We start from the raw sequence: 23366 nt of genomic DNA, 5'->3' as shown, positions 1-23366 counted from the left end.
TTCCGTTGTGGGGCGATTCTCCACGGGCCTCCAGTGTTTGTGCATGTGTTCCCAGCAGAGGCCCTGTCTGTGCTTTATTCTGGACTGTCCTTTCCAGGATGTTTGTGCAGTAGACATCCTTTGGAGGCAGAGAGAGTGTCTGCCTCTGGAACAAAGAGCTTACTGCCCACTATAAAACATTTGGGTTTCCTAAGCTCTGCATTGCTCTCCTGTAATGCAACCCAGTGCATGAATGGGGGTTACCTGGCTCTCTTTATGTGGTCCTGTGGGAACTGGGGCTCAGAGAACTGGGGCAAAAATGCTGATGGTCTGGCTACCACTATTTCTGTGAGTAATGAAGTCCTTTGTCTCTGATCCAGGAATCTGTGTCTTCTGCTGGCAGCCACAAAGCCGGCAGGCTAACTCGTGAACTGGCAGATAGGGTCCCCTTCATGGTCCTTGTCAGATTTCAGGTTCATGACACAGAGGAGGCAAAGATACAGGGTTTTAAAGATGAATCAGCCACAGCCCCTGCCCTTAAAGGGGTGGAGGAAAAAGACACATGAAAGAACGATACAGGTGCTAAAAGGCGAACCCTTTCTGAGCAGATAAGGGAAAGCCTCTCTGGGACGCAGCCTGTGAGTGTGGCTTGAAGGAGGCATTGGATTTTGATGAGTTCAGAAGCTGGGCAAGGGAGTTCCAGGCAGAGGGAACAGAATGAGCAAAGGCATAGAAGTGTGAAGGCCAAGGACAGGTTCAGGGAATAGCAATCATTCCAAGTGTGCTGGAGCCAGAGTTGCACGGCTGGCTGGGCTGGACGCTTTGTCTGCCCCTCTGGAATCCCCTGCACCCCTCTCCACCCTGCTGTCTGCTCTGGCTGGGTTGGCCAGTGAGAGGTATCAGCAGGAGATCAATGGGTGAAGGAGAATGAGGTCAGGGGGTGGCTCCTCTTGGCTCCCTGCCTTCTTCGTGTCACTGCTTGGCAAAGTCACTCTTCCTCTTCGGGGCCTTTACCCAAGTCTCTGCATCTAGATTTTTACAGACTCTCCCTGTCCTCACCCTCCCAGGCCTAGGGGGTGGTGACAGCTCCATTACCACTAGCCAGATGACCACACTGACCCATGTGGTGCCCTCACCGGTCCCTTTATGTGTAATTGTCCCCATGAAAAGAAACACTTCTTGTGTGTGATCCTGACTTGAGTGACCCAGCCTCCCCTGTTGGGGCCCAACTGATACAGTGGCTGACGGGGGCCGAGATGTCAGGTCAGCCCATGGAAGGAGTGCCTAAAGCCTGTGAGACTGGTCTAGTGTCACCTAATGAGCCTCCATTCTTCCTGTGAGGCCTTACTCAGGTGTCCCCTCCCCTGGCAAGACTCCCAAGACCTCCAAGCCTCCCCTTCTGTGTCCCTGACTGCCTTATTTCATGTGCCTCCTTCCCTGTGTCTCATCCCTCTGACTGTGGGTATCTAACTGACTTCTGTGTCTCTTAGACCGCACATGATAAATATTCGTCGAATGAATGAATAAATATAGGGATGGATGATGCCTGGATCGAGGGATGGATATGATCCCATGCCATGGAAGGCTTGGGGACCAAGGAGTGATGTGAACAGGCAGAAGCACAGACGTAGTCCCTGCCTTCCAGCAGCTTCTAACCCCCGTGGGAAAATACAACACGGACAGGGGACGTCTCTAATCCGAAAAGGCCACTTCTGCAGAGGTACCCCAGGCACACAGACAGTGGGTGTGATAGGCAGACAGGAGGGAGCTCATTCTGCTCTCGGCACAGAGATCAGGGAGGGCTGCCTGGAAGAGGTGAGGTGGAGCTGGGCACCAAAAAATGGTGTCTCAGTCTGCTCAGGCTGCTATACTGAAAACGTAGACTGGGTGGCCTAAACAATATTTATTTCTCACAGTTCTGGGAGGTGGGAAGTCCAGGCTCAAGGCACTGGCAGATCTGGTGTCTGGTGAGGTCCTCCCCCTGGCTGTGTCCTCACATGGCAGAGAGCAGAGAGAGGACGTTGTGGTGTCTCTTATAAGGGCACGAATCCCATGACCTAATCACCTCCCAGAGGTCCCACCTCCTAACACCATCATGTTGGGGGTTAGGATTTCAAACTATGGATTTTGGGGGAATACAAACAAGGTAGGAGGGGCCAGACTTCAAGGGGCCTTGAAGGCCATGCTAAGGGGTTTGGAATTTATCTCGAAGGCCCTGGAAAGCCACTGAAAATGCCCCAGTGGGGTTTCTTAAAACAAGGAAAACCAATGAAAGAGTCATGCTTTCTTTCAGTAAGACATCAGGAGAAGTATCTGGAGGAAAGAGCATAGATTTCCGAGTCAGGTAGACCTGGGTTTGAATCCTCACCTCCCTGATGGCTAGCTGTGTGACCTTGGACAAGTTACTTCACCTCTCTGAGCCTCAGTTTCTTTTTCTAGAAAATGAGGCTTGTAATAAGCACCTCCTAGGGCTGCTGTGAACAGATGATCAAATGAAAGCAACCTGCCTATTATACTGCTTTGTGTATGGTAAGCACTCTATTATTATTGTTATTATTAATTAGTATTCTTACTGCAGCTTTTTGGGTTTTGTTTTGTTTGAGAGAACTTGGCCTTTAGGGTCATGTGCATTGTCTGCGGTGGTTTTTGGCAGCTGTGTTTGTGAGTAACAGAAGGAGGAATCATGAAGCCACAGAGCTTTCTTTTCTCGTTTCTTTTTTTTTTTTTTTTTTTGGCCTGAAAGAATGAGATAGTGGAATATTAATACCGCTATCTGAGGGCTTGACGCTGGGGCCTGGCGGGGGCTTGTTTTTACAGCCTGAAATAGTCTGGCATTTGCCTTTCCAGCGGGCAGGCTGCCAGGCCAAGGGGTGTGTAACCACCCAGCCTAACAAAGCAAAACTATTTTTGCCTTGGGGGGCCCAAGAATGCAGCCCCACCCGGCGTGGTGGCCTGAGCCGGTCGCCAATAAAGGACAGTCTCCTGTAGGCGGCACGGGGAAGCAAACAGCTGGGCCCCGTGGGGACCTGCTTCCCTGGCAGGCAGGCCAGGTGTCCCAGAAAGTCCTGGAGTGCCCCATCCCCACCTTCTCCTCTCAGCTGGGAAGTAGGAGACCAGAAATCTCCCTCAGAGAGTTTCTGAAGTCATCAGACAAGAAGCAATAGGGTTTAGTTTTATCCTCTAATATAACCTGACTAAAAGAACACTACGGCTAAGAGGAATGACTTCCACTTTCTGAGATTCTACCGGATATCAGGCACTGTGTTGATTTCTTTACATGCACCAGCGCTTGTCATATCTCTGGGAGGAGTAGCCCCGTTTTTCAGATGTGGAAACTGAGGCTCAGGGAGGTTAAGTGACTTGATCAGGGATGACCAGCTGGGAAGTGGTTTGGCCTCAGGCTTACTGGTTGCACAGTAGATGCCCCTCTCCCCCGGCTCATTGCCTGTCCACACGGTGGAATGAGAACGGGAGGAGTCAGGGAGTCTGCCTTAGTCCTGGTCTTCCCTTTGACCTGGATGGCTTCTTCATGCTTGGGGTTCCCAGGGGGGAAATCATGTCTGTGCTCCTGGCCATGCAGGCCTGTGAGTGCAGGGAGGATGCAAAGAGATTTGGAGAGCCCCAATAGCATGTTGATGCCAGCCCATAATGCCCACATACTCAAGGTTGAGTGTGTCACCACGCCAATTCTCCCTGGAGCAAGGGGGAGGCTGAGGGTCAGGATCCTGCAGAGCTGAATCCTCCATAAGTTACCTTAGAGAAAGCTTGTGTTCCCTCCTTCTCTCCCTCCCACCTTCCTCTCCCTCTCTCTATCTCCCTCCCTCCCTCCCTCTCCTTCTCTACCCCCCTCTCTCTTTCTGTCCGTCTCTGTCTCTCCTCCCACTCTCCCTTCCTTCCTTCTGTACCTACCTCTTGGTAGGATGCAGCAGAAAGAGCTTGGTCTTTGGAGTCAGCCTTCGATCCCTCCTCCTCTCCGTCCACCTAACTCCCCAGTCCTTCAGTGTCCTGCTCTAGCCCCACCTCCTCCAGGCAGCCTTCCATGACTTCCTTTGCTGCCCAGAGCAGCACGGGATGCCTTTCACCTGACCTCCTGTCTCCCTCGCTCTGTCTGTAAATATGGGGCCCCTCAGCAGAAGTGGCTTGTCAGTGTTAGAGACATTTCAAGTGTCCATGCCAAGTCTTCCCAACTGGATTGAAAGCTGCTAGAGGGTGGGGGCTGAATCTTGTGCTTCTTTATATCACTTTATCACTCCCCTGCACATGGGATCCAGTATCCACCCACCCATTCAGCACACACTCATCAAGGGCATGTTAGGGGTGTGGAGACGCACCGCAGCATGGTAAATCCTGTGAAAGAGGAGGTAGAAAGGTTTGGGGAGTCAGTGAAACCCATATTTGAGTCATGGCTCTGCCACTTCCCAGTTGTGGGAGCTTGGTCAAGTCACTTCCCTCCCTGTGTGCCTCAGCTTCCCCATCTGTAAAATGGAGATAATCATAATCCCCTCTACAAGGTCGTAGTGAGGACTAGATGAGATGGTGTGTGTCGGACACACCCATGTGTCACATCACTCCTACTCGGGCAGGGGCACGGGGGTGGGGGGGCGATTCTGGAATGGCTATTTCTGCATCCCTGGGTGCCTGTTGCTACTCGTGGAGAGCAGAGAGCCTGGGAGCTGAAATGATGAGGTTTTGTGCTGCTTTGGTCCTAAATAGGCTCTGCATCAAACTTCCAGTCAATCGACCTTTCCCATTTCTCCCCTGCCTCTCGTCTGTATAATACATTTTGGTGGGGGCAGTTTCTAGAGGCCTCCTTTCCCTGGACCAGTCCCCAGCCTCATCCCTTGAGCAGAGAAACGGAAGGCCAGAGAAGGGGAACGGAACCGGCCAGGTCACAATCCAGTCTGGATCTAAACCTTGCTTCAACTGGTTGCTTTCGCTCTCCTGATGAAGATGATATTAAGGATGGCACAGGGCCTGGCTATTTGCATCCCCTGACCTTCCCGTTTTCCAAAGGACCCCCCCTCCCCCGGCCTGCACACCCCATTCCACGAGGTCTCATTCCTCATGTGTTGTCAGGATACAAGTACTACAATTTGTCCTGGACCAGACCTTTGGTTCCCTTTCCTGCAGACTTGTTGATAGGAAAATTAGCTGTTTAGTAGGAGACAAAAAAGAGGGAGGATATGTTGCCAGAGATTTGGGCTTCTCAATTCTGAGCCTAAATATGAAGTCTTTTGAGTTGTGTGTTCTGTTTGAGATTTGCACTAACCCCGTCTTTCTCTCTCTTAAATTCTTATTTCCTTGGCCAGTGTTGAAGTGGGATGCAGATTATTAAAAACAAAAACAAAACCTTGCTTTCATAGCAGCACAGGCTTATATTTAGTTAGGAAAACAGTCCTTTGAAATTCAATTTCCCCTGCTCCACAGTGGTGCAAGGGGAAGGAGAAGAGTGGAAAAATCTGAAACATTCCCCAGCGTCCTGAACTTGAAACAGAACAGAGAAGGGCGTTCAAATCGTGGTCTGTGCCTGTCTGCCTCCCCGCCCCCGCCACGAGCCAGTGATCCAAGTCCTGGGCTTCAGAAACCATCAAGTGTTACCTCGGACAAACGCTGTACGGTGCTGCGGCCGTATCTTTGGGCCGCCTGATTTGCTCTGAACAAAGAAAGGGCAGTGTTGTCTCTCTCCACACTCAGCTTGAGATGGCAGCCAGAAAATTGGCCTGAGGCATGTTTGGGACTCCAAGGAGTTTGTGTGCATAGCTAATTTCAAGGGACTATTTTCAATGTAGACAGAGGGAGAGCGAACTCATGGGGCCGGCAGGGCAAGTCAGGGAAGTGTGTTGCTGGTCCTGCCTCTGCGCCCCACTCACTGTGACCTTGAGGAGGACACTCAGTGTGACCTTGGGAAGCCCATTCAGTCACTGTGACCTTGAAGAGACCGGTGACCTTCAGACCCTTCACTGTAACTTGGAGAGACCATTCAGTGTGACCTTGGAGAGACTGCTCGCTGTGACTCATTCATGTCAGCCACTGTGAACAAGTCACGCACTGAAACGTTGAGGTGTTCACATCTCCCCCTGAGCCCCGGCATCTGTCTGTGAAATGAGGCAGTTACAGCAGTTCTGTTTCTCTGAATCTACCCTGTGGAGACATGGGCACACGTGCAGGCGTATGTCCAAGGAAGCTCTTTTTTAAAAATCACAATGCTTTATTTGTTTAATTTTATTATGTTATGTTAATCACCATGCATTACATCATTAGTTTTTGATGTAGTGTTCCATGATTCATTGTTTGTGCATAACACCCAGTGCTCCATGCAGAACGTGCCCTCTTTAATACCCATCACCAGGCTAACCCATCCCCCAACCCCCTCCCCTCTAGAACCCTCAGTTTGTTTTTCAGAGTCCATTGTCTCTCATGGTTCGTCTTCCCCTCCGATTCTCCCCCCTTCATTTTTCCCTTCCTACTATCTTTTTTTTTTTTTTAACATATAATGTATTATTTGTTTCAGAGGTACAGGTTTGTGATTCAACAGTCTTACACAATTCACAGCGCTTACCAGAGCACATACCCTCCCCAGTGTCCATCACCCAGCCACCCCATCGCTCCCACCCCACCCCCCCCTCCCGCAACCCTCAGTTTGTTTCCTGAGATTAAGAATTCCTCATATCAGTGAGGTCATATGATACATGTCATTCTCTGATTGACTTATTTCGCTCAGCATAATACCCTCCAGTTCCATCCACGTCGTTGCAAATGGCAAGATTTCATTCCTTTTGATGGCTGCATAATATTCCATTGTATGTATGTGTGTGTGTATTTTTTTTTTTTTTAATTTAGAATCCAATTTTAATTTAGATTACATTCAGCCAAACTCTTACAAAAAATATTTCACCTCAACAACTTAGTTCAGTACAAGGCTCAAAGTTGCCCTATCCCCACACCATGGGGGTCAGGCGCGCCCACCGATGTCACTGTACGTGAGCCACACGCCAGAGCCAGCCTCTCTTCTCACCTGGCTGCGCCGATGGGGCGGCCCCCGTGCTTGCAGCTGTGATCCAGAGGGTGTCTATGCTGAATGCAGAAACTGCCACGGCACTGGTCACAGGCCACCTGCAGCATCTCTTTCTTCTTGCACCCCTCTTTCAAGCACTGGTACATAAAAATCTTCTCTTTCTTCCGAGGATGGTAGTTACAGTCTCGATCAATGTGCTCACCAACCACCACATCTGGTATCTCTCCCTTTTTTACTGGGACAGGGTTGTTACAAAGTGGGCACACTGGGACCTGAACATCCTTCTTGAATGCAAAGGGACATTTATGTGCAGCACAAGTAAAATGGTCTTTACAGAAATCTTGTTTACATGCATCACATTTTAAGGGAAGAAAATCTAGCTGTTTGCAAGTTTTTTCTGAACAATGCTTCCCCAAATCAGGGAACTCCATTATGAGGAAGTGTCCAAAACACAGATGGCAGATAGATCACCTGGCTCTCGTCGGGCGCCCGGGCGGCTGCGGAGGCGAGCGGGAGGCGGCGGACACGGGAGGCTGGATGTCCCTTCCAGCGGTCACCCACAAGTGACAAGACCAAAAGGCTGGGGAAAATGGGATCCGAGGGCCGGCCCCCGGATATATATATATATACATACCACATCTTCTTTATCCATTCATCTGTCAATGGACATCTTGGCTCTTTCCACAGTTTGGCTATTGTGGACATTGCTGCTATAAACATCGGGGTGCACGTATCCCTTCAGATCCCTACATTTGTATCTTTGGGGTAAATACCCAGTAGTGCAATTGCTGGATCGTATGGTAGCTCTATTTTCAACTTTTTGAGGAACCTCCATACTGTTTTCCAGAGTGGCTGCACCAGCTTGCATTCCCACCAACAGTGTAGGAGGGTTCCCCTTTCTCCGCATCCCTGCCAACATCTGTCGTTTCCTGACTTGTTAATTTTAGCCATTCTGACTGGTTTGAGGTGGTATCTCATTGAGGTTTTGATTTGGATTTCCCTGATGCCGAGCAATGTTGACCACTTTTTCATGTGTCTGTTGGCCATTTAGATGTCTTCTTTGGGAAAATGTCTGTTCATGTCTTCTGCCCATTTCTTGATTGGATCATTAGTTCTTTATAGATTTTGGATACTAGCCCTTTATCTGATATGTCATTTGCAAATATCTTCTCCCATTCTGTCAGTTGTCTTTTGGTTTTGTTGACTGTTTCTTTTGCTGTGCAAAAACTTTTTATCTTGATGAAGTCCAATAGTTCATTTTTGCCCTTGCTTCCCTTGCCTTTGGCGATGTTTCTAGGAAGAAGTTGCTGCGGCTGAGGTCGAAGAGGTTGCTGCCTGTGTTCTCCTTTAGGATTTTGATGGACTCCTGTCTCACATTGAGGTCTTTCAACCATTTGGAGTCTATTTTTGTGTGTGGTGTAAGGAAATGGTCCAGTTTCATTCTTCTGCATGTGGCTGTCCAATTCTCCCAACACCATTTGTTGAAGAGACTGTCTTTTTTCCACTGGACATTCTTTCCTGCTTTGTCGAAGATTAGTTGACCATAGAGTTGAGGGTCCATTTCTGGGCTCTCTATTCTGTTCCATTGATCTATGTGTCTGTTTTTGTGCCAGTACCATACTGTCTTGATGATGACAGCTTTGTAATAGAGCTGGAAGTGGGGAATTGTGATGCTGCCAGCTTTGCTTTTCTTTTTCAACATTCCTCTGGCTATTTGGGGTCTTTTCTGGTTCCATACAAATTTTAGGATTATTTGTTCCATTTCTTTGAAAAAAGTGGATGGTATTTTGATAGGGATTGCATTAAATGTGTAGATTGCTCTAGGTAGCATTGACATCTTCACAATATTTGTTCTTCCAATCCATGAGCATGGAACGTTTTTCCATTTCTTTGTGTCTTCCTCAATTTCTTTCATGAGTATTTTATAGTTTTCTGAGTACAGATCCTTTGCCTCTTTGGTTAGATTTATTCCTAGGTATCTTATGGTTTTGGGTGCAATTGTAAATGGGATCGACTCCTTAATTTCTCTTTCTTCTGTCTTGTTGTTGGTGTATAGGAATGCCACTGATTTCTGTGCATTGATTTTATATCCTGCCACTTGACTGAATTCCTATATGAGTTCTAGCAGTTTTGGGGTGGAGTCTTTTGGGTTTTCCACATAAAGTATCATATCATCTGCAAACAGTGAGAGTTTGACTTGTTCTTTGCCAATTTGGATGCCTTTTATTTCTTTTTGTTGTCTGATTGCTATGGCTAGGACTTCTAATACTATGTTGAATAGCAGTGGTGATAGTGGACATCCCTGCCATGTTCCTGACCTTAGGGGAAAAGGTCTTAGTTTTTCCCCATTGAGAATGATATTCGCTGTGGGTTTTTCATAGATGGCTTTTATGATATTGAGGTATAAAAAATCACAGTGTTTTTTGTAATTACAAAAAATAGGAAACAATTTGGAAGTCCATCAAGAGGAGCGTGGTTGAATGTGTCATGGTACATTCCTACCACGGGATGCTGTGACATGTTGGAAGGGGCTGGGGCTGGGACACTGTAGACAATTTCTGAAAATGTAATGTTGAATGAAAGAAGCCAGACACAAGAGAGGCTGCTGTGCATTACGTTGTAGCCCCCAAATCTATTCCCTGGAGGCCTAACCCACAGTGTGATGGTATTGCGAGGTGGTACCTTGAGGAGGTGATTGTGGTCTTGATGAGGCCTTGAGGGTGGGGCCCCCATGATGGGATTAGTGCCCTTATAAGACCAGAAAGCTCCCTCGAGCTCAGTCCCTGCCCCCTCCTCCCTCCCATGTGAAGACACAGCAAGTAGGTGGCTGTCTGCATGCCAGGGAGAGCCTCTCCCCAGAACCCACCATGCTGGCACCCTGATCTCGGACTTCCAGCCCTCAGAACTGTAAGCAAATACATTTCTTTTGTTTAAGCCACCAGTCTATTGTTAGGGCAGCCTGAGCTGACTAATGTAAGTACTTAGTCTATGAAGTTCAACAACTTCCAAGTGTATCAAGTTCAACAACAAACAAAACTGATCTGTGGACCAGTTAGGGGAGTGGTTGCCCTTGGGGTGGGAACAGGGGCAGGGAGTGGGTATGGAAAGAGGCACACGGGGGGCTTCGGGATCTGGTCATGTTCTGTCCATGATCTTACTGTTGGTCACAGGAGTGCCTTTCCTTTGTGAAAATTTATCATTCATGCTTGAGGTTTGTGCATTTTTATGTGTGTTATACTTCAGTAAAATTTACAAAGGAAAAGAACCCATCCAAATAAAAAATAATGATTAGCAATAAGAAACAAAGGCTCATGAACAATATTTCAGTCATTTCTCTCTTAATGGTGTCCAGCGCAGTGCCTGGACTTAAGTCCCTTACATGTACACTAAGAGTAAAATTTGCTACAAAATTTACAAAAGTGAACATAGTAAAACTATGTATGCTGACACAGAAACTTATCCATGATATATTTTGTGCTTAATAAAAGGTGCTGAGTGATATTTATAGTATAATCTCATTTGTGGTTTTAAAAATTCTAAGTGTATGGACATGAATATGCAGATCTCTATATAAATTTATGTATGGACATCTTAGGTGGGGAGTCATTAATTTTTCATTTTTAATCTTTTGTGGGTTTGATTTTTTTTCACAGCATTAAGGTATTTCTTTTTTGTTTTTAAATATAAACAAGAATATTGGGGAGATATAAAAGGGTGAGCAGAAATGAAGGGTTTGGAGCAGATGATGTCTGAGATCTCCTCTTCCTGCTCTGGGGTCTGTGATTAACATTGAACACTTCTGTGTCCAGCAATATTGATGGCCAGGTTTGAATTGTATGGCACCGAATCTCTGTGGTTTTTTTAAATCTAGATCCACAAAGGCATTCTGCTTTGTCCATTCCTATGGCTGTTGTTCTGGGTTTTTGCTGTGGATACTTTCTCTGAGTCAGTTTGACACCTGGAAGCAAAGTATGATGGACGTGCCTCAGGATGGCCATTCAGGGAGCAATTCCCAGCTTGCCCCTCTCCCCTTCCACCTCAGGGAGATGCTGGTCACATGCTCATATCCATAAATAATGGCTCTGTGAAGAGTGGTGTGGAGACACTGGGGAGAGAACAATTGGTTCTGCTGGGGAAATCAGGGAGGACTTCCCACAGGAGGAGGCATCGGAGGTGGTCCTTGGAGGATGAGTAGGAGTTTGACAGGTAAAGAATAGAGGAGGAGAGTGTTCCAAATGGAGGGAACTGCACACACAAAGGTTTGGAGGCCTGACAGCTTGGATGTTGGGGTCACGTGGGAGCGTAGGGTGGCTGAGAACTCATGACATGGGTCCATCAGGGGAAAGTGTGAGGGTTAAGGCTGGAAAAGCTGTTTGGAGCCAGACTGAAGATTTGGACTTCATTGTGATGGTAATAGGGAGCCATAGATGCTTTGAAGCAGGAGATTTATGCGCATTGAAGGAGGGAGCTTTTCTTTCCTCTCTCTCACCCTCCCTTCTAGAGAGGGAGCCTCCGACCTGTAGGAATAAAAGACAGTCTTGGTAGACATTGTAACTTGTCAGGATTATGTTGTGAGAGGCAGCTGACACAAAGATTGGCCAGTCTTGTGGATGGTTTATGTGGAGGAATGGCGAGCCGGGGAAGTCCAGCATGTTCCGGGTCCAGAGCTTGCCGGTGTGACTCAACAGAGACTCTGAGACCCTGGGGGTGTGAGCAGGTGGAGCAGAGGCAGGAGAGCGGAGAGAAGGGGCCCAGGTGGGCTCCGTGTGGCGAAGACTCGCCAGGAGAAGCCAACAGTGTCCCTTGTAGCATCCTGTGGACCCTGAGCGTGCTCAAGCTTGGCTTGGTCACTGATCCCTCCCGGCGACCTGGCTGTAGCCGTCCCCATAGAGCGCATGCGCAAGGGCTAGAGCGGCTCCCGCCCCTGCAAAGATGCGGAGGAGAGATTGGCAGGAGGCCTTGAGGCAGGAGTTGAGGATAACTAGAGGGTTCCAGTTTGAGGCTGGGGAGGGGGGGGTATGCAGTGGGGCAAGCAGAGGCCAAGGAAGGGGTGGGGACTGGCCTGGGAGAAGGTAATTAATTGGAGTCATGGCAACACATTCATTCTTGTGTAGGGCTGTGTCTCTAGTTGACATAAGATGGGAGGCCCAACATCAGGGCATAGAGGGGAAATCATTTCTGCCATTTTTGCCTTCACTGGGAGGCACCTTAATGGGGCGATGTCTGATATTACTTGTGGCTCCAGTACCCATCAAGGTCTCTGTGGGGAGTCAAAGCTTGTTAATGAAGATGAGTGAAAAAAAGACCCAGTTCCTAGTCCCAACCAGCTCCCAGGTTCCTGTGTGGCCTTCAGAAGTCCCTTCACATCCGGGGACTTCAGTGCCAAGTGTGAAGCACATCTGTCATAAAAGAAATCCTAAACTGGGGCTTGCTACTCACTGCCATGGGACTGTGGGCAAGTCCCTTCCCTTAGCTTGGCCTCAGTTTCCCCGTGTGTACGGTGTGGAGGTAGGACAAAGGGATTTCTGAGGTGCCAGTATGTGTTCACCACCAGTGGTGATGACCCTCTTCTGGCTGCTTGCCTTTCTTGCTGGGTGGTGGAGGGGGGAACAGGCTGGTGATAGAGCACCCCTCTGTGTCCCAGGGCTAGGGGTGAGTGCTGTCCCGATGCCTGGGAAGGCTGGTGGTGCCTCGCAAAGCAAATTGAATTTGTGTTTGAAAATCTAAATGACCAGATAGACTGGCCTTTTCAAATTCCAAATTGGGTTTGGAGACAAATGGATTGGATTAGCAGGAAGAGAGGGAGAAATGGAGGGATGGCTCAACATGGGCCAACTTGCTGGCGGGCAGCCTCGCTCCTTAAGAGATTAGCATCTCTGGCTTTGGCTGGAAACACACCATTCTGTCCTCCTTGCCTGCAAGGAGCCAGGAATAAAAACCTCCCCCAGGTTTTAGCCCAGAGAGGCCAGCAGCCAGATCACAGAAACGGGTCCTTTTTGGTTGAATCTGCCACACGGGGGGGTGGACATCACCTTGGACCTGCTCGAGAGCTCCATGAGATGTGCCTTCCAGAGTCATGGCCATGGGCTGGACTTTGAGCTGTCACCAGTTTTCTGACCCTGTGGGGACAGAGCTTTCCTTGTTTCCCACTTCTGGGGAAGCACCCTTAGTTCAGCATGTGAGCCTCAGGGTCATTGTGAATTGTCCCTGTGATGAGGCATGTAGAAGAGACTGGGTTCCTCTGTTCTTGAAATTGTGAAAGTGAAGAAACAGAAACAAACTGATCTTTAAAAATTACTAATGGATATCAGCCCTTTGTCTGTCATGTCATTTGCAAAAATCTTCTCCCATGCCGTAGATTGCCTGTTTGTTTTCTCGACTATTTCTTTGCTGTGCAGAAACTTTTTATCTTGATTAAGTCCCAAAAGTTCATTTGCGCTTTTGTTTTGCTTGCCTTTGGGGACGTGTCTTGAAAGAAGTTGCTGTGGCCGATGTCAAAGAGGTTACTGTCTATGCTCTCCTCTAGGATTTTGATGGATTCCTGTCTCACATTGAGGTCTTTCATCAATTTTGAGTTTATCTTTGTGTAGGATGTAAGAGAATGGTCGAGTTTCATTCTTCTGTATATAGCTGTCCAATTTTCCCAGCACCATTTATTAAAGAGACTGTCTTTTTTCCATTGCATATTTTTTCCTGCTTTGTTGAAGATTATTTGGCCATAGAGTTGAGGGTCCATATCTGGGCTCTCCATTCTGTTCCATTGGTCTATGTGTCTGTTTTTTGTGCCAGTACCATGCTGTCTTAGTGATCATGGCTTTGTAATATAGCTTGAAATCAGGCAACGTGTTGCCCCCAGCTTTGTTTTTCTTTTTCAACGTTTCCTTGGTGATTCGGGGTTTTTTCTGATTCCATATAAATTTTAGGATTGTTTGTTCCAGCACTTTGAAAAATGTTGTTGGAATTTTAATTGGGATGGCGTTGAAGGTATAGATTGCTCTGAGCAGCATAGACATTTTAACAATGTTTATTCTTCCAATCCATGAACATGGAATGTTTTTTCCATCTTTTTGTGTCTTCTTCAATTTCTTTCATGAGTGTTCTGTAGTTCTTAGGGTATAGATCCTTTACCTCTTTGGTTAGGTTTATTCCGAGGTATCTTATGGTTTTTGGTGCTATTGTAAATGGAATAGATTCTTTAATTTCTTTTTCTACAGTTACATTGTTAGTATATAAGAAAGCAACTGATTTCTGTGCATTGATTTTGTATCCTGCTGCATTACTGAATTGTTGTATGAGTTCTAGTAATTTGGGGGTGGAGTCTTTTGGGTTTTCCACATAAAGTATCATGTCATCTGCGAAGAAAGAGAGTTTGACTTCTTCCTTGCCAATTTGAATACCTTTTATTTCTTTTTGTTGTCTGATTGCCATTGCTAGGACTTCTAATACTATGTTGAACAATAGTGGCGAGAGTGGGCATCCTTGATGTGTTCCTGATCTTAAAGGAAAGGCTCTCAGCCTTTCCCCGTTGAGGATGATATTCGCTGTGGGTTTTTCATAGATGGATTTTATGCACTTGAGGAGTGTTCCCTCTATCCCTATACTCTGAGAGTTTTAATCAGGAAAGGATGCTGTATTTTGTCAAATGCTTTTTCTGCATCAATTGAGAGGGCCATATGGTTCTTCTCTCTCATCTTATTAATGTGTTTTATCACATTGATTGATTTGCGAATGTTGAACCACCCTTGCGTCCCAGGGATAAATCCCACCTGGTCGTGGTGGATGATCCTTTTAATGTACTGTTGGAGTCTAAGAACTTCTCAAACTCAACACCCAAAAAACAAATAATCAAGTAAAAAAATGGGCAGAAGACATGAACAGACACTTCTCCAAAGAAGACATACAAATGGCCAACAGACACATGAAAAAATGTTCATCATCATTAGCCATCAGGGAAATTCAAATCAAAACCACATTGAGATACCACCTTACACCAGTTAGAATGGCAAAAACTAACAAGACAGGAAACAATGAGTGTTGGCAAGGATGAGGAGAAAGGGGAACCCTCTTACACTCTTGGTGGGAATGCCAGTTGGTACAGCCACTTTGGAAAACAGTATGGAGGTTCCTCAAAAAATTAAAAATAGAGCTACCCTATGACCCAGCAATTGCACTACTGGGTATTTACCCCAAAGACACAGATGTAGTGAAAAGAAAGGCCATATGCACCCCAATGTTCATAGCAGCAATGTCCACGATAGCCAAACTGGAAAGAGCTGAGAGGCTCTTCAACAGACGAATGGATAAAGAAGATGTGGCCCATATAGACAATGGAATATTACTCAGCCATCAGAAAGGATGAATACCCAATTTTTGCATCAACATGGATGGGACTGGAAGAGATTATGCTAAGTGAAAGAAGTCAAGCAGAGAAAGTCAATTATCATACTGTTTCACTTATTTGTGGAACATAAGGAATAGCATGGAGGACATTAGGAGAAGGAAGGGAAAAATGAAGGGGGAGAAATCAGAGGGGGAGACGAACCATGAGAGACTATGGACTCTGAGAAACAAACTGAGGGTTTTGGGGGGGGACGGGTTAGCCCAGTGATGGATATTAAGGAAGGCACGTATTGCATGGAGCACTGGATGTTACACGCAAACAATGAATCATGGATCACTACATCAAAAACTAATGATGTATTGTATGGTGACTAACATAACATAATAAAATAAAATTAAATAAATGAAGAAGAGAAACGGAGGACAAGTTGATCTATTGTAACAGTAAAAAAAAAAAATTACTAATGGTCTCTTTGTCTCTCTCTGTCTCTGCCTCCCTCTTTTTCTTTACAGATGGAACAAACTCGTCTTTGGAGAAATCTGCTCAGAAGTCCAGAAATAGGATGATAAAGTCCCTGTATGAGAATGTAGACTGTGAATTATCATCATCATGTATTTATAAGGCACCTGTTATTTGCCAGGGCCCGTTCAGGGTGCTAAGCAGGCAGTAGGGAACAAGACAGACAGAAATCTGTCCTCGAGGAGCCTACAGCCTGATATTAGGGTGATTAGGTAGATGTTAAGCGAAGTAAATAGTAAGATGGTTGATGTGTTGGATAGTCATAAGTGCTATGAAGAAAAACAAACCAGGAACTGAGACTAGGGAGCTGGAGGTTCACTGATGGTGATGGTGTGTGTGTGTGTGTGTATGGGGTGTTCAATTTTAAATAGAGGGCCAGGGATGGCCTCATTAGGAAGGTGACATTTGAGCAGAGGCCCAAAGAGGCAAGAGAGTGAATTGTATGGAGATCTGGAAGGGAACTCCAGGCAGAGGGAATAGCCAGTGCAAAGGCCCTGAGGTGGGAGTGTGCTTGTGTGGCCCCAGCAACAAGGAGGCTGGTGAGGCTGGAGTAGGGGTGATGGGGGAGCAGGGCAGTGATGATGGCCATGGGGAGAGGTCAGGTTTTCCCTCGCAGACCATGACAAGGGCTTGGCTTTCAGTACCGGAGAGATGGCAGCCAGGGAGTGTGTTGAGAGAGGAGAGCGGTCACGTGACTGGCTGTTACCAAAGCATCAGTCTGAGGGCTCTGTTGACATGGGTTCTGGGGGTGGGCGGAGGAGGGGGGCAGCAGGAAGCCCAGGGAGGAAGCCCCCGCAGTGACCCAGGTGAGAGGAGAGGGGGCTCAGACACGAGTGGGAGCGAGCGGTCAGAGTGTGACGTGGCTGACACAGCGGATGTGACTTGCTGACACTGCAGGGTTGTGGGGGAGGGGGTGAGGAAAAGAGAGGAATCGAGGGGGTGGATGTTAGGAGTCCAGCGTTGGACGTGTGGGCTTTGAGACATCTGTGACACGGATCCGAGAGGCAGAGGGTCTGGAGTTCGTGATGCTGCCTGAGGTCGCCACCCGAGGTACGGCTGTGATGTGAAGGGATGTAGCATTGCTGCCATCTTCATGACCCACAGGGGCTGTAGGGCCCTGGCAGGGTGACGTGGTGAGAGAACCTGACTAGGCTGCTTCTGGGGAGGATTTGCATGTGGGAGGTCAGTTGGGGTGCTCTTGGGATCAAGCTGTGTGAGGAAAAGTCGAGCTGCAGGGTAGTCCCAACAGAGCCCTCAGCCAATGCCGGGAGCGCATGGGAGCCAGGTGGCCCTTCAGGGGTGAACTGGAGAAGGCCTCGGCTCTGGGCCTTGAGCCGTCAATGCTACCTGAGCTGGGGAGCACGTGCCTGGGTCCCTGGGAGGCCCTGCCGTTTGCAGCCTGGCACCTGCCCCTTGAAGCACCCCACTGCAGGGAAGTGAGCAGGCCCTTATAAGATGGTAGCAGGCCAGGGTCTATTCAGAAAGTTGGTGAGTTTGGGGTTCCCTGGGGAGTCAAGACTGGTGGAATCCGGGAGCTGTGATGTGCCCATGATCCAGGTTATGTTTCTTTTGTGTTCCATAATTCCCAGCTGAGTTTTGTGAAGTAAGTCTGCCTGGTTCTAGAGACTTAAAGGCCCACCTCACTAACGTCCCTGGGGGGGGGGGGGGCAGGTGAGGAGCAGAAGCCTGGAGGGGGTGAAAGAGAGAAGGGGAGAGCGTCAGACCAGAGTGGCAAGGGACAACACACCCAGTGCATATTAGTGCCATGCCGAGCATTCCTCGGGAACTTCCAGAAAGACCTGGGAGGGATACTGGTTGAAATGTGGCTTTCCTGTTGTCAAGGAGACAGAGGTTCAGACTATTATCACTCAGCCAGAGAAGGGAAGGGTGGCAGGGTGACCTTCTGGAAGGCCAAGGAATTACAGTCATCAATTTTATAACTCCTCCATTGTTTCCCTGGTCAGCCGGGAAAAACACCGGGTAGCCAGACTTACAGGGACCAAGCTGTTTTCTGGCTAGGTCCGTGCAAACCACGTCACTCTGTTTTCCCCCAGCTCCTTACAATGACATATAACAGTGCACAAAAGTGTAGTTTCTACATTAGGACCTTAGTGCCAACAGATCTTGCTCGAATCCTGGCTTTGCCACACATGAGCTGTGTGACCTTGGTTAAGTCACCTCACCCTCTCTGAGTCCCTGCTTTTTTATCCATAAGGAGATAAGGTAGATACGGGTTTTTGTAATGGTTGACTCGGGAAGGCACCCATGAAAGCATGTCCTTTCATCGTTGGCATTTGGGAGGCATCAGAAGACCTCAGTCTCACTTTTTTGTCTCTGCAGTTAGGAGCCCATGCCTTGGACCTGAAAGGATGTGCCAATTTCCCTGGTTCTCGGGGAGAGGAGGGTGCTTGGGTGCCGTGTTCCAGGAACCGCCCACTTGGGCAAGTTTCTTATTTGTGCCAAAACCATTCTCTTCCACTCCATCCTTGATTCCTGCCATGGGCACCACTGGTCTCCATCTACCCAGGCTGCAGATAAGCCAGGAACAATGTTATCACGGTTGCCAGGCCCTTTAGGGCAGAATTCCTTTGTTGGGCAGTCTTGGCTCCTGTGGGGGTTCTGGGTGGATCCAGGGTTAGATGAAGTGCTGAGAGGGCCTGGGGCAGGGCCTGGCTCCTAGTAGATGCTCAATGAGGGTTCACTGGATGAATAAGTGACAGAGAGCTCTATGAGCTGGTGGGTGAGAACTTCTGGAAAGAGCAAGACTGGCTTTGGAACCAGCGCTCACATATCCCTGAGTGGCCGGGGCTGGCGGGGGGGTTGGCGGAGACAAGGCCATCTCGGGAGTTAGGAGGCTCCAGACTGACTTCTGACCGTGTGATCCTGGGCAATTCACTTCATCTCTTTGAGCCTTTTAAAAACATCTGTCACATGGAAATAGGAATAACAATTTGTCAAGTGTTGGTGAGGATGCGGAGCAGCTGGGCCCTTGTGCCCTCTTGGTGGGAATGCAAAATGGTGCAGCTGCTGTGGAAAATAGTATAGCGGTGCTTCAAAAAAATTAAAAATAGAGCTACCTATGATGCAGCAATTCTGGTTCTGGGCCTAGACCCAAAAGATCTGAAGGTAGGGTCTTGAAGAGATATTTGTACACCCATGTTCCTAGCAGCACAATTCACAGTGGCCAAAAGGTAGAAGCAACCAGATGTCTATCGATGGGTGAACGGGGAAAGAAAATGTGGTCTATATATAGAAAGGAACATTATTCAGCCCAAAAAAGGGAGACAATTCTACTATATGCTACCGTGTAGATGAATCTTGATGAAGAAAGCCAGTCACCAAGGGACAAATACTGTATGATTCCACTTATATGAGGTATCTCAAATTCCTAGAGACAGGAAGTAAAATGGTGGGGTGCCAGGGGTTGGCGGGGAGGGGAATGAGGTGTTAGTGTTTAAAGGGGACAGTTTCAGCTGAGGATGAAGAAAAAGTTCTGGAGATGGATGGTGGTGGATGGTTGTACGGTGTGAATATACTTAATGCCACTGAACCATACACTTGAAAATAGTAAAGATGGTCAATGTTATGTTATGTGAAGTTTTCCACAACAACATTTTTAAAGGGCTGTATGTCCACCACCACCTTCATGACAACAACTTGCCTTGATTGGATTTGAGCCTTTTCACTTGCCTACATGAAAAATGGCTGAATCCTGAATAATTTAAAATTCTGGGTGAATTCTGGATGCCGTCAACTCATCCATGTATGGTTATGGTGGCACTTCGGGGTCAGAAGGGGAGAGGAGATATGAAATAGATGACATCTGTATTTGAACGTCCCGGAGGTTACTCAAGGTGGAGCTGCCATCAATTGAGACATCTGTGACTCTAAAATGCTCCCCCAGGGCGCCTGGGTGGCTCAGTTGGTTAAGCGACTGCCTTCAGCTCAGGTCGTGATCCTGGAGTCCCGGGATCGAGTCCCACATCGGGCTCCCTGCTCAGCAGGGGGTCTGCTTCTCCCTCTGACCCTCTTCCCTCTCGTGCTCTCTGTCTCTCATTCTCTCTCAAATAAATAAATAAAAAATCTTTAAAAAAAAAAAAAAAATAAATAAAATGCTCCCCCAATTCTCACTGTGGTCATTACTGTTACCCTCATAAGATTTGTGTCCTTGAAGGAGGAACATGAAAACCCATGGGTTGACAAGAGAATGACCTCACTACGGTATCTAACCCACTATTATGTCTTCATCTTGAGTCCAAGGAAGTACCCTTTGCCCCCATAAAAGGAAAATCTAAGATAGATAGGAGGGTAATCACATTAAATATCTACTGGTTGTATCTTTTTTTTTTCATGAACAACTACTCAACATCACTCAGCATCAGGGAAATCCAAATCAAAACCTCAATGAGATAACCACCTCACACCAGTCAGAATGGCTAAAATTAACAAGTCAGGAAATGACATGTTGGCGAGGATGCGGAGAAAGGGGAACCCTTCTACTGGTTGTATCTTGAAATAGCTCTCGTAAGAAAGCACTTGGAATGCTGAATTGTCCTGAGTGGGTTCCTTATGTCGGTGTTTTTAAAAGTGTAGACCGGGTGCCTGGGTGGCTTGGTCGTTTAAGCATCTGCCTTCGGCTCAGGTCATGATCCCAGGGTCCTGGGATGGAGCCTTGCATTGGGCTCTCTGTTCCACGGGGAGCCTGCTTCTCTTTCTCCCTCTGCCTGTCCCTCCCACTGCTTGTGCTCTCTCACTCTCTCTGTCAAATAAATAAATAAAGTGTAGACCCCCTGAGTTCGAATTGCTTGGGGCTCTTGTAAAAAGAGACATAATCCAGGGTTCTACCTCAGACATACTTAATCAGGATTTCTGGGGGTGAAGCCTGGGAATTTGTATTATTGACAAATCCCTTAGTGATTCCTACTGACTGAGAAACAAGAGCCCGGGGCCAGCCCAAGTGAATTAATTAGGAAGCCTGGGACAGACAGTGGCCATCTTGGGTAGCTACCATTTTGGTGGGAGAAAAACCAGTGGTGACCACCAGGGGACTGAGGGGTAGTAGTAGGGAATTGACAAGCAGGAGGTTTGGCTAACCTGATCATTTCTTTAGTCTCAGAAGGGGCAGATTCTGCCCCCTTTTTGCTAGAGTCCAGAGATGGTAGTTTTTGATCGACAAACGTGTGCAGGGAAGGCAAATCTGTATTCAGAGTATCTGTTTCAGAAGAACAAAGTGTTACCCTCCCCATGATGGAAGTGGTTAAATGTAATCAACCTGTCGCCAGGTCGCTGGCTAATCACGTCAGAGACTAGTGCCATATTGGGACTCAGTGTTTGGTCTTTGCTGCTGGTTGACTGAGCATTCAGTGGTAGCCAGGCCAGCGTCGGTGAGTGGAAGCCTGTGCATAACCTCCCTCCCTGCCACTTGGACCCACCGGGCCATGGCATCAATGGCGGAGCAAAGAGCCTGACTGGTGCCCACAAATGGGTCATGCCGTCAACTTGGTTATTTAAAATCCCCCTCTGCTGAAGTTATCCTTTGGTGAGCATTAACATGGGATACAAATCTCTTCACATTCTTTAGCCATTCAGAGAAATCTATCAGTATCCCTCTTCCTCAGACCTCCTTGGCACCAATTTTTCAGTAATGTTCCTTCCAAATTCCTGACCATCCAGCTAAACCATGTTCCACAGCCCATGAATTGGTATAGACCCTCACCTTGTCATTTCTTCTTGTGGGCAAAATGCACAACCAGGTGCACTGTTCCCGGTTCTGCCCTGGGAGGATTTCCCTTCACCTGTCCTCAGGGATGCTCCATAAAGGGACTGTCATGCTTCAGTGTCCACTTTTGGGCTTTGAACACAGTTTTCCATAACCATGACATACCCTCAAGACCCCGAGACCAACCAGTGAGGTTACATAGACTTTTTTTCCAAGAACAAACAAGGTTCACAGTCAGAAGGAAATGGGTAGAGTCTGCTCTGGGACACCTATGTTCATTCAGCAGCTGTTTCATGAGTACTTGCAATGTGGAGAATGGGTAGTGATGGGTCCTATCCATGGACCACTAAGGACCAGTTCAGGAAGAAGAGCTCAAAAGAACCCACTTTCCGACATCAACAGCAATGAGACAGAATGAGTTGAAGAAGCCTCCTTGGTGCCTCTCTTCTCCCACCCAAAGCCCCTTTGGTACTTGTGGGAGGTGGGTACCAGTATTAACTTCATGCTGGCCTGGGTCCTCGAATGAATGATGCTTGTTCCTGCTGACACCATGAATCCTAGGTGGTGATGGGTACATTCCTTGCCCTCAGTCACTCAAGCACACCGTTACAGACAGCTTTCCTGTCTTGATGCCTAAGCAAGATGAGAAAGGTCTAGCAGTTGGTTTATTCATCTTCCACGTATTTTAAGAGTTGTTTATTAACCTACTGCTGTGAGATCTAACTCGCGTGCAGCAAGGACTATCACCCCCTTTGATCTGCACCTCCTGGTTCTTAAGATACCACACAGGGTTATCTACTTTGTGCAGGCTCCAGATTTCTGGTTTCTTTCATACTCTGCTCTGTTTAACATTCTGATCCTTCTGTTTGCCGTTTAAATAATTTCCTATGGTTGTCTCTTTCAAATGCTGAGGAGGGTTTTAGGCAAGCATACATTGCAGCTTAAAAAGTACTTGAGGTATGAAAGTGGTATATTTTAGTTAAGCCACAAGTAGTATCTATCTATCATCTATCTATCTTCTATCTATCTATCATCTATCTATCATCTATCTCTTATCTATCTATCTATCATCTATCATCTATCTATCATCTATCTCTTATCTATCTATCTATCTATCCATCTATCATCTATCTATCATCTGTCATCTATCTCTTATCTATCTATCTATCTATCATCTATCTATCTATCTATCATCTATCTATTATCTATCTATCTATCTATCTATCTATCTATCTATCTATCTATCATTTATCTGTCTGCCTGTCCATCATCTATCTATTGTGTTTAGGCTCAAATACACACACACAAACACATACAGACACAGACATACACACACACACACACATACACACACATTATGTTTAGGGTAAAGTATACCCACACCTAGGCACACACATTCATGGCAATTCTGTTACCATGGAGACAGTTCTACAATGGCTTAAAAATTGCTTAATGTATAAAAGTATTAAAAGATTATATCCAGTAAGGCACACACAGTTCCACTAAAAAAAAAGACCATATTTATTCCTCAGGATCTGGGTCTTTCCCATGAACGTGCAGTAATGAAACTTACAAAACTCTCAAATTTAAGAAATTCAGTGCTCCTACCGACCATAAAAACCTATTTGTAGGCATTGAGTCATTTGCCTGTATTTAAGAAGTGTTTGCCAAATTATTGGTACTGCTTTTTTATTTTTATTATTGCTACTAGTATCCTGTTGAGGGTGGGCAGTGAATGATGAGGGTGAAAGCAGTACAGAGAGATGAAAGGGGCCCTTGAGACCATCTGTGTG

The 23366-nt window shown here is 47.1% G+C and overlaps 1 protein-coding gene across 1 annotated transcript; it reads right to left on the bottom strand.

Annotated features, from left to right (window-relative positions):
• Positions 1-6812: 6812 nt before the first annotated feature.
• Positions 6813-7557, bottom strand: LOC116637029 (AN1-type zinc finger protein 2A-like). Its single transcript, XM_032412215.1, has one exon. The coding sequence runs from the start codon at positions 7423-7425 to the stop codon at positions 6991-6993; it is 435 nt and encodes a 144-aa protein (XP_032268106.1). The 5' UTR covers positions 7426-7557; the 3' UTR covers positions 6813-6990.
• Between the last annotated feature and the right edge of the window lie 15809 nt (positions 7558-23366).

This window comes from Phoca vitulina, unplaced genomic scaffold (genome assembly GCF_004348235.1).
Source record: "Phoca vitulina isolate PV1807 unplaced genomic scaffold, GSC_HSeal_1.0 scaffold13, whole genome shotgun sequence".
NCBI classification, from domain to species: Eukaryota; Metazoa; Chordata; class Mammalia; order Carnivora; family Phocidae; genus Phoca; species Phoca vitulina.
Note: the sequence above shows the minus strand (reverse complement) of the source record. Positions and strands in the feature narration are given on the sequence as shown.

Excerpts from the sequence above, each read along its gene's own strand:
- LOC116637029 (XM_032412215.1), bottom strand. The coding sequence starts at position 7,425 with ATGGAGTTCCCTGATTTGGGGAAGCATTGTTCAGAAAAAACTTGCAAA.